The sequence below is a fragment of the Oncorhynchus gorbuscha genome, linkage group LG02 (genome assembly GCF_021184085.1).
Source record: "Oncorhynchus gorbuscha isolate QuinsamMale2020 ecotype Even-year linkage group LG02, OgorEven_v1.0, whole genome shotgun sequence".
In the NCBI taxonomy this organism is placed as follows: Eukaryota; Metazoa; Chordata; class Actinopteri; order Salmoniformes; family Salmonidae; genus Oncorhynchus; species Oncorhynchus gorbuscha.
This window is the reverse complement of record NC_060174.1, coordinates 86522716-86536393: the sequence shown is the minus strand read 5'-3', so window position 1 is coordinate 86536393 and position 13678 is coordinate 86522716. Positions and strand designations below refer to the sequence as shown.

The 13678-nt window shown below is 42.7% G+C and overlaps 1 protein-coding gene across 2 annotated transcripts in view; it reads right to left on the bottom strand.

Moving 5' to 3' along the window:
• LOC124012081 (cell adhesion molecule 1-like) overlaps positions 1 to 13678 on the bottom strand; it is a 508450-nt gene that overhangs the window by 75978 nt on the left and 418794 nt on the right. For both annotated transcript variants that reach the window (XM_046325471.1, XM_046325480.1), the window contains exons 7-8: positions 6144 to 6240; positions 988 to 1160 (exon numbers count right to left, since the gene is read on the bottom strand). In XM_046325471.1, the coding sequence (XP_046181427.1) occupies positions 988 to 1160; positions 6144 to 6240 (270 nt within the window). The remainder of the gene's footprint in view (positions 1 to 987; positions 1161 to 6143; positions 6241 to 13678) is intronic.

Below are 13678 nucleotides of genomic sequence, written 5' to 3'. Positions count from 1 at the left end.
CTCAGAAATTGCTGCCCAAATAAAGGTTTCAGAGTTCAAGTAACAGACACATCTCAACATCAACTGTTCAGAGGAGACTGCCTGAATCAGGCCTTCATGGTAGAATTTCTGCAAAGAAACCACTACCAAAGGACACCAATAAGAAGAAGAGACTTGTTTGGGCCAAGAAACACGAGCAATGGACATTAAACCAGTGGAAATCTGTCCTTTGGTCTGATGAGTCCAGGTTTTCGATTTTTGGTTCTAACCGCTGTGTCTTTGTGAGATGCAGAGAAGGTGGACGGATGATCTCTGCATGTGTGGTTCCCAAGGTGAAGCATGAAGGACGAGGTGTGATGGTGTGGGGGTGCTTTGCTGGTGACAGTCGTTTAATTATTTAGAATTCAAGGCACACTTAACCAGCATGGCTACCACAGCATTCTGCAGCAATGCGCCATCCCATCTGGTTTGTGCTTAGTGGGACTATCATTTGTTTTTCAATAGGACAATGACCCAATACACCTCCAGGCTGTGTAAGGGCTATTTGACCAAGAAGAAGAATGGAGAGCTGCATCAGATGACCTGGCCTCCACAATCACCCGACCTCAACCCAATTGAGATGGTTTGGGATGAGTTGGACTGCAGAGTGAAGGAAAAGCAGTCAACAAGTGCTCAGCATATGTGCAAACTCCTTCAAGACTGTTGGAAAAGCATTCCAGGTCAATGCCAAGAGTATGCAAAGAGGTCATCAAGGCAAAGGGTGGCTACTTTGAAGAATCTCAAATACAAAATATATTTTGATTTGTTTAACACTTTTTTTTGGTTACAACATGATTCCATATGTGTTATTTCATAGTTTTGATGTCTTCACTATTATTCTACTGTAAAAATAAAGAAAAACCCTTGAATGAGTAGGTGTGTCCAAACTTTTGACTGGTACTATAGTCAGAGAGGGGGAGGATTGAAAGATAAAGAGGGAGAGACCGTGTTGAATCGAGAGGTACGTACCATAGACGTAGAGAATGTAGTCGTCATACGACTCGCCCACTGAGTTTGCAGCGAAGCAGCGGTAGGTTCCGTTGTAGGTCTTGTTGAGGTTCTCGATGTACAGGTCCGGGCCGGTGATGAGGGCGTGTGAGGGAAGGTCATCGTCCACCTTCACCCAGTTGATCTGCTGGGGACTACAGAGAGAGAGAGAGAGAGGGGGGACAGCAATGTCACTCAGTGATCAAATCAGCAGTGTTTGCACTTTTGGAACTATTCTTTTGGCTCCATAGGAGAGTGAGGGGACAGTAATTTCACTGGTCACACACATTGTTTCCCCTAGACCTTGAATACATGTTATGCCAAATAATTTCAAATAAAGACAGGTTACCTTTTTTGGACTATATTCAATCGGTTCCTTTGTACCTGGCGAGCTAAATCAATCACCACCATAAGTATATATATATACGTTGGGGCAAAAAAGTATTTAGTCAGCCACCAATTGTGCAAGTTCTCCCACTTAAAAATATGAGAGAGGCCTGTAATTTTCATCATAGGTACACTTCAACTATGACAGACAAAATGAGAAAAAAAATCCAGAAAATCACATTGTAGGATTTTTAAATGAATTTATTTGCAAATTATGATGGAAAATAAGTATTTGGTCAATAACAAAAGTTTATCTCAATACTTTGTTATATACCCTTTGTTGGCAATGACAGAGGTCAAACGTTTTCTGTAAGTCTTCACAAGGTTTTCACACACTGTTGCTGGTATTTTGGCCCATTCCTCCATGCAGATCTCCTCCAAAGATTTTCTATGGGGTTGAGATCTGGAGACTGGCTAGGCCATTCCAGGACCTTGAAATGCTTCTTACGAAGCCACTCCTTCGTTGCCCGGGAAGGGTGTTTGGGATCATTGTCATGCTGAAAGACCCAGCCACGTTTCATCTATAATGCCCTTGCTGATGGTAGGCTTTGTTACTTTGGTCCCAGCTCTCTGCAGCTCATTCACTAGGTCCCCCCGTGTGGTTCTGGGATTTTTGCTCACCGTTCTTGTGATAATTTTGACCCCACGGGGTGAGATCTTGCGTGGAGCCCCAGATGGAGGGAGATTATCAGTGGTCTTGTATGTCTTCCATTTCCTAATAATTACACCCACAGTTGATTTCTTCAAACCAAGCTGCTTACCTATTGCAGATTCAGTCTTCCCAGCCTGGTGCAGATCTACAATTTTGTTTCTGGTGTCCTTTGACAGCTCTTTGGTCTTGGCCATAGTGGAGTTTGGAGTGTGACTGTTTGAGGTTGTGGACAGGTGTCTTTTATACTGATAACAAGTTCAAGCAGGTGCCATTAATACAGGTAACGAGTGGAGGACAGAGGAGCCTCTTAAAGAAGAAGTTACAGGTCTTTGAGAGCCAGAAATCTTGCTTGTTTGTAGGTGACCAAATACTTATTTTCCACCATAATTTGCAAATAAATTAATAAAAAATCATACAATGTGATTTTCTGGATTTTTTTCTCTCATTTTGTCTGTCATAGTTGAAGTGTACCTATGATGAAAATTACAGGCCTCTCATCTTTTTAAGTGGGAGAACTTGCACAATTGGTGGCTGACTAAATACTTTTTTGCCCCACTGTGTGTGTGTGTATATATATATATATATATATATATATATATACACACACACACACACACACACACACACACACACACACACACACACACACACACACACACACACACACACACACACACACACACACACACACACACACACACACACACACACACACACACACACACACACACACACACACACACACACACACACACACACACACACACAGTATATCAGAAAAGTGAGTACACCCCTCACATTTTTGTAAATATTTGAGTATATCTTTTCATGTGACAACACTGAAGAAATTACACTTTGCTACAATGTAAAGTAGTGAGTGTACAGCTGGTATTACAGTGTACATTTGCTGTCCCCTCAAAATAACTCAACACACAGCCATTAATGTCTAAACCTCTGGCAACAAAATTGAGTACACCCCTAAGTGAAAATGTCCAAATTGGGCCCAAAGTGTCAATATTTTGTGTGGCCACCATCATTTTCCAGCACTGCCTTAACCATGGAGTTCACAAGAGCTCCACAGTTTGCCACTGGAGTCCTCTTCCATTCCTCCATGACGACATCACAGAGTTGGTGGATGTTAGAGACCTTGCACTCCTCCACCTTCCATTTGAGGATGCCCCACAGATGCTCAATAGGGTTTAGGTCTGGAGACATGCTTGGCCAGTCCATCACCTTTACCCTCAGCTTCTTTAGCAAGGCAGTGGTCGTCTTGGAGGTGTGTTTGGGGTCGTTATCATATTGGAATACTGCCCTGCGACCCAGTTTCTGAAGGGCGGGGATCATGCTCTGCTTCAGTATGTCACAGTACATGTTGTGATGCATGGTTCCCTCAATGAACTGTAGCTCCCCAGTGCCAGCAGTACTCATGCAGCCCCAGACCATGACACTCACACCACCATGCTTGACTGTAGGCAAGACACACTTGTCTTTGTACTCCTCACCTGGTTGCCGCCACACACACTTGACACCATCTGAAAGAAATACGTTTATCTTGGTCTCATCAGACCACAGGACATGGTTCCAGTAATCCATGTCCTTAGTCTGCTTGTCTTCAGCAAACTGTTTGCGGGCTTTCTTGTGCATCATCTTTAGAAGAGGCGCCCTTCTGAGACAACAGCCATGCAGACCAATTTGATGCAGTGTACGGCGTATGGTCTGAGCACTGACAGGCTGACCCCCCACCCCTTCAACCTCTGCAGCAATGCTGGCAGCACTCATACGTCTATTTCCCAAAGACAACCTCTGGATATGACGCTGAGCACGTGCACTCAACTTCTTTGGTCGACCATGGCGAGGCCTGTTCTGAGTGGAACCTGTCCAGTTAAACCGCTGTATGGTCTTTGCCACCGTGCTGCAGCTCAGTTTCAGGGTCTTGGCAATCTTCTTATAGCCCAGCCATCTTTATGTAGAGTAACAATACATTTTTTTCAGATCCTCAGAGAGTTTGTTGCCATGAGGTGCCATGTTGAACTTCCAGTGACCAGTCAGTATGAGGGAGTGTGAGAGCGATGACACCATATTTAAGACACCTTCTCCCCATTCACACCTGAGACCTTGTAGTACTCACTTTTGTTGCCAGCGGTTTAGACATTAATGGCTGTGTGTTGAGTTATTTTGAGGGGACAGCAAATCTACACTGTTATACAAGCTATACATGCACTACTTTACATTGTAGCAAAGTGTAATTTATTCAGTGTTGTCACATGAAAAGATATACTCAAATATTTACAAAAATGTGAGGGGGGTACTCACTTTTGTGATACTCTGTATATATATATATATATATATACATATTTTAAAAAATGTACTTGTTTGTTGCCCCCTTTAAGGCTCCGATAGGGCGCATCCGATAGGGTAAACATCAACACTCCCAATGAGATGCTTTCACCTTTGATTGCCAAACTATTTGTGTGTGTATGTGTGTGCTATTTAGGTGGGGAGCCTTTTATGTTCCTGGCCTAGTGGCCTACTGGCCTAACTACATTACCCAGCCATCTTTGTTCCCTCACTACCTTGAGAGGAAGCTTACAGGAAGTGCTGGATATGGATCCCATTTCTTTGACGATGAGCTATGTACCGAGGGGGGAAAAGCAAAGCACCTCTTAACTGTTTTGCTCTCGCAACTTTCAATGGCTGGCTGCTAGCTAGCTAACACGCCGTTATGTCCCTTGAGTGGGTGCCGAGGACTCTCTCGTTGTTCTGTTTTTGTGTTGCTTTTAAACTTGTTTCCTTCCATTTGAAAACACTTGGTTTGGAGAGAGCAAGGGAGGGAGGGAGAGAAAAAAGGGAGGAAGAAAGGGCTAAGCCTTGAAACAAAAGAGCAGTTTGAGCTCAGTAACAGTTGAACTCTCGCCTTTGTGGCGGGGTGAAAAAACAGTTGATGGCTGTGGCGGCAGGTGGCTCGAGAGAGCAAATTGGAATCCCTCGTCGGGGCAAGAATCTTAGGGAACCGGAATCAGAGGTTAAATATACACACACAGTGCCGGCCTAAAAATGGAGTAATGACCTAGAAAAAGAGATTTACTAGGGGGTGGGGTGACACATGAGAGATAGAGAGAGGGGAATGGAGAGAGAGAGAGGGGGATGGAGAGAGAGAGAGGGAGGGAGGCAGTGGGGGAAGAGAGGAAAGTAGATAGAATACAAATGGACACATGGCCAGAGCCTGTCACTATCTCAGCTTAGTAATGAGTTCAGAGAACTCTCACAAGCTCTAATGAAAATGACTTCCAATTCTCTGGCCCACTGTATTGATTGTATTTTCATCTTTATTAAATTAATACGGGTGAGATCCGCCTTGTCTCTCCCTGCTGAGTGCAAAACTTGAATGGGAGAGGGAGGGGCCTGTGTGGTATGTGTGTGTACACATCTGACACGTAGTGTTCACAATTAATGAGCCTCGGGACAGGAGGCTGGGTAATGATGTAAGGTCTTCGCGGGTATCGCACGGCTGACGGCGTCATGTAATGACCATTTGTGTCCCAAACGGTCATTGCACGAACGCACACGCACGAACACACACAAACACACACACAGAAGTCAGAACCATGGACAGCCACATCATATTTAGCATACCTTGACTGGACTAAATTGTTTTTGTTATCTTTTTGTTGACACTGTATTAGACTAAGTATAGGTTATTAGATTATGTTGACATGTTGAAGTTGAAATGGTGCTGGAATAGTGGAGGCAGCTCCTGTTTCCTTTGCGACTTGTGGTAACTCTGTGGTTCTAAATCAATAGTTGTTTAGTGGTCAGAAAATGTCAGTAATATTAACTTGCTTGACCAGGCTGTAGGTCATGTAATTGTTTGTTACATGCAATATACTTTGTGGACTTCACCGGACAGAGTTGTTCTTCTGTTTTGTGATGAAACAAAGGTGGGGGGGGGGGGTCCCAAGAGATTTGATTAATTCACTGTTACTGATGTACACTTGTGTGTGAGCTCTGTCCGCTGCATTCCAGCCATTTGGCAAAATCATAATTTAAAGTTACATGTGTGGGTTGTGTGCTATTTGTGTGTGTGTGTGGTGTGTCTTACTGGGGTTTGCCTTTGGCCTGGCATGACAGCTCCATGTTCTGTCCCTCCCTTGGCAGCCCATCAGGAAACTCCACTATGATCTTCACCTCCGGTTTATCTGTGGAGAGGAAGGGAGGGAGTGAGTGAGTGAGTGAGGGAGGGAGGGCATCAATATAACATGCAAGTCATTAGTTATGTTACAAGTTTATAAAGTAGCTAGGCTTCAGTCTGCTTAATGTTTCTTCATTCCAAGTTGATGCAGGCTACGTGATGTTTTCAAATCACAAAACAAGTGTTCCGGAGGACTTGTCTGAGGACAAAATCGGACTTCAAATCCCTGTACAAAATTGAGGGTGGTTGTGTATAATTGAGAGTTGTTTGTATCCTTTCACAACACTTAACTAGAGACCATTGGAAGAGCACACTATCATATTCTAGACGGTTTACCTGGATGCTAGTGCAGGGAATGCTTTGGTTTGATTTTAGAGCAATAATAGGTGAGATACCATCCTGCTGTTTCCCAAGGACTAAACCTGATTAATACGTGGATGGGGGACCACTTGGAAAAACCAGGCTGCTGCTGCTGGTATGGATCAGATTTGGGTGAGGAAATGTAGTCAGACCTGTTCTTTAGGTACTTTCTTAAAGGAACACTGGATTAACTGGAAGGTCTCTCCCTACCAACTGTCACTGTGGTCATTCACATTCAACTTCATTTTTTAAGTTTGAAGTGAAAGACCAAATAATTGTTTTCCAGGGTCAAGCAGCATGAATATAAATATAAAATACAAAACAATTAACTACCTGTATGACCAGAGATACTCTCAAAAGAGTTCCAAAAATATTAGAAAATAACGATGCCAATACAGCACTTCATAAAATCATTCATGTTCCTCGGAACACTGCCTTGGAGCAGAATTTAACATTTAATACTGGGAACTTAGTTTAATAGTAGTGCTCAAATGGTGCATGGTTTGTGTAAATTGAATATGATATTTGCGAAAACTAGACACTACTGTAGTCCCCAATGTAGATGCTGTTAAAGATCCACAGAGGTTCTCTCTTCTCTACTGCCAACCTTAAACCCATAATTCCACCTCAGTCATGTTTGTGCCTGGTGGGCAATATAGGCATAATGTTTAAAAACCAGCTCAAAATGTGGACCTGGCATTATAAGTGGAATCCAGGCCAGGAATGCTTAGAGATAGAAACATGACATCCAGCTCTGAAGTTGGCAAAACTCTCAACTCTTCAAACTCTGGGACGTTTGTATTGTTGGTAAATCTTTGTGTGATATAGATATATATTTTTTACTATGCCATTCAAAGGTCTTTCAGTTTGGGCCTCAATACATAGCCTCCTAGTGGAGGCTAGTGGAAGGAAAAATCACAGGACAGGCTCCTTCCAACCATTACAATGAACCTATCCTCTGATTTCTCCCTCCAGCAGCCTCTGCTGGTCCACATTCTCCTACTGTAACCTCCTATCTTCACAGCAGCACACTGTCCACTGTGCTCCAAGCCTTTCCTCTCTCTTCTTTGAGGTGCAGTTTGTCAACAGTCCATGGGGCCGGTGGCAGGCAACATCAACACCATTGACCTTTCTGGTCCATCAGTAACAATCTTTCCCTCATCCATTAACATGACTGGTCTGACTAGCAGCCACACGCAGACTGGTCAGGTTCTACTCTCTTCCACCACCACCACCCAGTGATAGATAGCAGGTAGTGAAGAATGGCTGTTAGTTGCCAGGCTCTAAAGGAATGGCTTGATCCATGTGTTATCCATACAGTAGCTGCTTACGCTGTTTACAACATTTGTGTGAAATGAAACAGGCTTATGACATGGGGGTGGGGGGGTTTCAGTATGGTTTGGGTGTCATTATTGTACAGAACCTTAATGATTGCTTGGATTACTATTGCAACAACACATCATCAGTAGGGTAAAACTAACCTGTCTCACGACTGTCTAAGCCCAGCTCACGTTCCCTATTAGTGGGTGAACAATCCAACGCTTGGTGAATTCTGCTTCACAATGATAGGAAGAGCCGACATCGAAGGATCAAAAAGCGACGTCGCTATCTTAGCTGACTGTTAGCTTTCAAAAGATACATCCTGCCTTCTTCACCCACAAGTGAACTGCAGTGTGGTGACGGCAGGAGGCTCCCTCAAGGTGAGGAAGACATTATACTCTGGACTGGTGTGTGGTGTGCCGGCAGCAGAGAAAACATAGAGTGGAGGAGTCACCCAGTGGCTAAAGAGAGAGCTGAGGATTGACAAGAACAACGTCTGAAGAGAGGACAACTCTAGCTCCATTACCATCATCAACTCTGTCCCTACCATCCAACTCAGTTGCCAGCAGAATAGATGCAATTACCAGGAGCAGGCACTCTCTGAAGCTAGACTTAGCTGCTTTCCAATTATTTTTTCTTCAGCTAACTAACTGTTATCACCTTTTTTTCTTGTTTCTTTTTTGTCTATATACTGCAATTCAGCTGCAAACGTGTACAAGACAGCTTAACCAAAAATAAAATAATTTCAGAGATTCTGGCCTTAAGGTTGTTGTAGTGTGTGTAGGAGTGCCCCAGATCAAACTTATGTTTCTTTTTAATTGTCGTTTATAGAGGAATAGTTGTTATATCGATATTGATTGGTTATCTAGAGGTGTTCCTTTGCAGGGTGCAATTAGTCAAAATAAAATATGTCCTTGTAATGTTTATGAACTTCCAACACCGTCTGCTGTCCTTGTAGTATCCGGGAATTGAAACAAGATCAAATAAGAAAGAAATCTGCCCCGCTAACTAGACTGTCTGGACGTCAAAGACGCTCTGGACGCTTTATGTAAAAGGTCCTTCTCAACAACAGTTAAGACAGAAACAGGATTATAAAAGTCGGTACATCAGCCCGGGCCACCTTTGAATGTTACCTTACAGTAAGTAAACACTAATAAGGCCCCCCTAAGCTCCCTTTGGTGTTCAGAAGAAAGATCAGCCTCTGTATTATGTGCAGTGCTAATGAGAGCAAGGGGAGAAGAAAGGGAGAGAAGAAAGAGACAGACAGATGGGGAAAGAGACAGAGAGAGACAGAGAGATGCAGAGAGGGGAAAGAAAGAGAGAAAGGTAAGAAAGAGAGACAGAGAAAGGGAAGAGAAAGAGAGAGGGGACAAGAGAGAGAGAAAAAGGGAGCAATTTAATTTGAGAGAGAGTGAGAGAGAAAGAAGCGAGAGAGAGAGAATGTCAAAGAAAGCACACCATTACCTTCCTTTATGGACAGTTCCCTGGTAACAACAGCTGGTGTGGACCATGAAAATAAACACACAGTATGGCTACTGCACTGCTGCTGGATGTTGTGTTAATATGACCACCAGGATCATCACCGTCATAATCATAATCATCATCACCACCATTTTAATGTTATTGCTTTTATCAACAGCAGCAGCAGTGTAAGTTGAAGTAGCAGAGTTAGCTAGTTGAAGCATGGTAAAAAAAAGCAGTACAAGACAGAATATAACATGATAAACTACGACCTTGCTAAATGCACTAAGAGGCACCACATTGTAAAACATGTCCTTTAGGATCCCTTGGAGAAATAAGCATCTTGCCTTCGTATTTAGGCCGAATAGCTTTTCCAAATCTAATATTCTCCCTGCGATGGAGCTTGCAGTGCTGTCACATACAGTGGCTCGTCCTTTAAAAGTTGCAGCATACTGCAGCACAGCTTGCGTGGTGCCACAGAATTCTTTGGCACGTTATTTAAGTGCCAACCACTGGTACGATTAATGCTAGTTGGTGCTAGTTTGACCACCAGAGGGCATCTTTGTGAAGCATTTGATAGCTTTCAATAGTGGCTGTACTAGAGAATTTTTTTTGTTGAAAACATAGTATATGGGACTGATTTTAAAAAATGTTGCTTAATTTATTTGATTAATATTATGGTGTTTATATTCCAAGAAAAAAGAAAACCCCTTTTGGTTTCCATTAGGATGGAACGGAAAATATGGAGCTGTACAACGTGACGGTCGGGAGTAAGCTACAGTTTTGGGTTATTGAGCTAAATAATTCCTGTGCTGTGCAGGCACGAGGGAGACCGGGGATCAATTCCCCGACAGGGAGGAAGGAGTAGGCTGTTCTTGTAAATAAGAATTTGTTCTTAACTGATTCCGTATGTGATATTTCATAGTTGTGATGTATTCACTATTATTCTACAATGTAGAAAATAGTAAAAATAAAGAAAAACCCTGGAATGAGTAGGTGTGTCCAAACTTTTGAAGCTATAAAAACATTTTGGCTAGAGAAATAGACGATACTACAATGGAACAAATACATTGATCATATCAGCAAGGTTTTACCCATGGTCGTGGAGCATGGTGGAAGTGCAACTAAAATGTAGTTTAAATAACGATCTGCATTTTGAATGTCTTTTTTCGAGTTATATTATTAACGAAAGCATAAAGATGTTGATGAAAAAATACTGTACCTCTGATTTGATTTAGAAATGTAACACTTTATGGAACATAAATATGGCGCTGTACAATGCGACGGTCGGGAGTAGGATACATAGTAGTGGGCTATTTAGCTGACGAATCCCCGTGTTTTGCACGGTACTATTTATCCCCGTGTTGTGGGTACTATTTACTGAAGCTGCCAGTTGAGGACTTGTGACGAGTCTGTTTCTCAAACTAGACACTCTAAAGTAGTTGTGCTCTTTCTCAGTTGTGCACCGGGGCCTCCCACTCCTTTCAATTCTGGAGAGAGACAGTTTGCGCTGTTCTGTGAAGTGAGTAGTACACAGCATTGTATGAGATCTTCAGATTTTTGGAAATTTCTCGCATGGAATAGCCTTCATTTCTCAGAACAAAAATAGACTGATGAGTTTCAGAAGAAAGTCTTTGTTTCTGGCCATTTTGAGCATGTAATCGAAACCACAAATGCTGATGCTCCAGATACTCAACTTGTCTAAAGACGGTCAGTTTTATTGCTTCTTTAATCAGCACAACAAGTTTTAGCTGCGCTAACATAATTGCAAAAGGGTTTTCTAATGATCAATTAGCCTTTTAAAATAATGGATTAGCTAACACATGAGTGATGGCTGCTGATAATGGGCCTCTGTACGCCTATGTACAGTTGAAGTCGTATTGGCCAAATACATTTAAACTCAGTTTTTTACATTTCTTGACATTTAATCCTAGTAAAAATTCTGTTTTAGGTCAGTTAGGATTACCAATTTATTTCAATAGGATTGAGGTCAGGGCTTTGTGATGGCCACTCCAATTCCTTTACTTTGTTGTGCCATTTTGCCACAACTTTGGAAATATACTTGGGGTCATTGATCATTTGGAAGACCCATTTGCGACCAAGCTTTAACTTCTTGACAGATGTCTTGAGATGTCGCTTCAATATTTTGACATACATTTCCTCCCTCATGATGCCTCCTATTTTGTGAAGTGCACCAGTCCCTCCTGCAGCAAAGCACCCCCACAACATGATGCTGCCACCCCCGTGCTTCACGGTTGGGATGGTGTTCTTCAGCTTGCAAGCATCCCCCTTTTTCTAACGATGGTCATTATGGCCAAAAAGTTCTATTTTTGTTTCATCAGAACATTTCTCCAAAAAGCACAATCTTTGTCCCCATGTGCAGTTGCAAACCAGAATCTGGCTTTTTTATGGCGGTTTTGGAGCAGTGGCTTCTTCCTTGCTGAACGGCTTTTCAGGTTATGTCAATATAGGACTCGTTTTACTGTGGATATAGATAATTCTGTACCGGTTTCCTCCAGCATCATCACAAGGTCCTTTGCTGTTGTTCTAGAATTGATTTGCACTTTTCGTACCAAAGAAAATGCTCATCTCTAGGAGACAGAACGCGTCTCCTTCCTGAGCGATATGACGGCTGTGTGGTCCCATGGTATTTATACTTGCGTACTATTGTGTGTACAGATAAATGTGGTACCTTCAGGCATTTGGTAATTGAACCAGACTTGTGGAGGTCTACAATTATTTTTCTTGGGTCTTGGCTGGTTTCTTTTGATTTGACCATGATGTCAAGCATTTGTTTGAAGGTAGGCCTTGAAATACATCCACAGGTACACCTCCAATTGACTAAAATCAGAAGATTCTAAAGCCATGACATCATTTTCTGGAATTTTCCAAGCTGTTTAAAGACACAGTATCTTAGCGTATGTAAACTTCTGACCCACTGGAATTGTTATACAGTGAGTTATAAGTGAAATAATCTGTCTGTAAACAATTGTTGGAAAAATGACTTGTGTCATGCACAAAGTACATGTCCTAACCGACTTCCCAAAACTATAGTTTGTTAACAAGAAATTTGTGGAGTGGTTGAAAAACGAGTTTTAATGACTCCAACCTAAGTGTATGTAAACTTACGACTTCAACTGTAGATATTCCATAAAAAAATCTGCCATGTACAACACTAAGAATGTCTGATCATTTCTGATCAATTTGACAAAAAAATGTGCTTCTCTTTCAAAAACAAGGACCCCTAAGTGACCCCAAACTTTTGAACGGTAGTGTGTGTCTTTAGCAGGGATGTAAAAAAAGGCACTGAATCCGCCTGATCTCCTCTGGCAGACCACTGCAAAGTCTAGGAGCCCCTAATGGTAAGTGCCCTGTCCCCTTTCATTCTCAACCTAAACTTTGAAGATCACTAAATATGTCAACAGCGTAGCTCACCCCAGCCGCTCTGCTGTATGACCTTTCCGGTCAACACACAGCAATCTGTAGGCCGTCCATCCGTCCAAATTACAGACCTGGCAGAAGCTGTGTTGCTCTGTCTGAGTGATCGACAGGGCTGGGCGTGGCGCCACGTTGGTTGGGCGGGCATGTACCGTTTTTACGAGTGAGAACTTTGTTTCGGGGTTGGGCTGTGTTAGTTTCTCAACTGCATTACATGGAGTGCAGAGGGTCGATACTGACAAAAGATACTACAGTACATCCCTTATATTCCTCCCACTGCAGTGTAGTATCTCCTGTCATTGTCATCATTATAATGCTATCATGAAACTAGAGGTTTAGTGTTTTGAATGCTATAGTACCATCGTCTGTCTCAGAGTCGTACTGTCTTAGACTCCTTAGACACAAACACTAAACATTCCGGTGACTTCCTGATATTGCCACTTGGGGAAATTAAGAGCAGCTGTATCGTACGAGGGAGACGGCCATTATCATTATGCTAACAGAATTATTTGCTTAGCTTTATTATTGGTGTCCTCCAGCAGCTCTTAAGCCTCGGCCCTCCATCTGCCCAAGGGGGAAGAAGCAATAGCGCAGTAGGGAAAATGTCTTTGCCTTGCCCAGCCAGCCATCTATATTATTACTGAGCTTATTTAATATCCCTGGACATGTTTTTTCTTTTTTTCCTATGGCAGAATGAAGTCTATTAGGACAGCCTGTGCACTCAATGATTTTAACATCGATTGCTTTTGCCTGCCCCGGCAGCATGGCGAGGCATGGAGAAGCGATGTGTCTGATGAGAGCATGTGAGGCAGACCATGGAATGAGAACGGTTATAATTTGGTCTGTTGGCTGGCTCACCTTGGAGA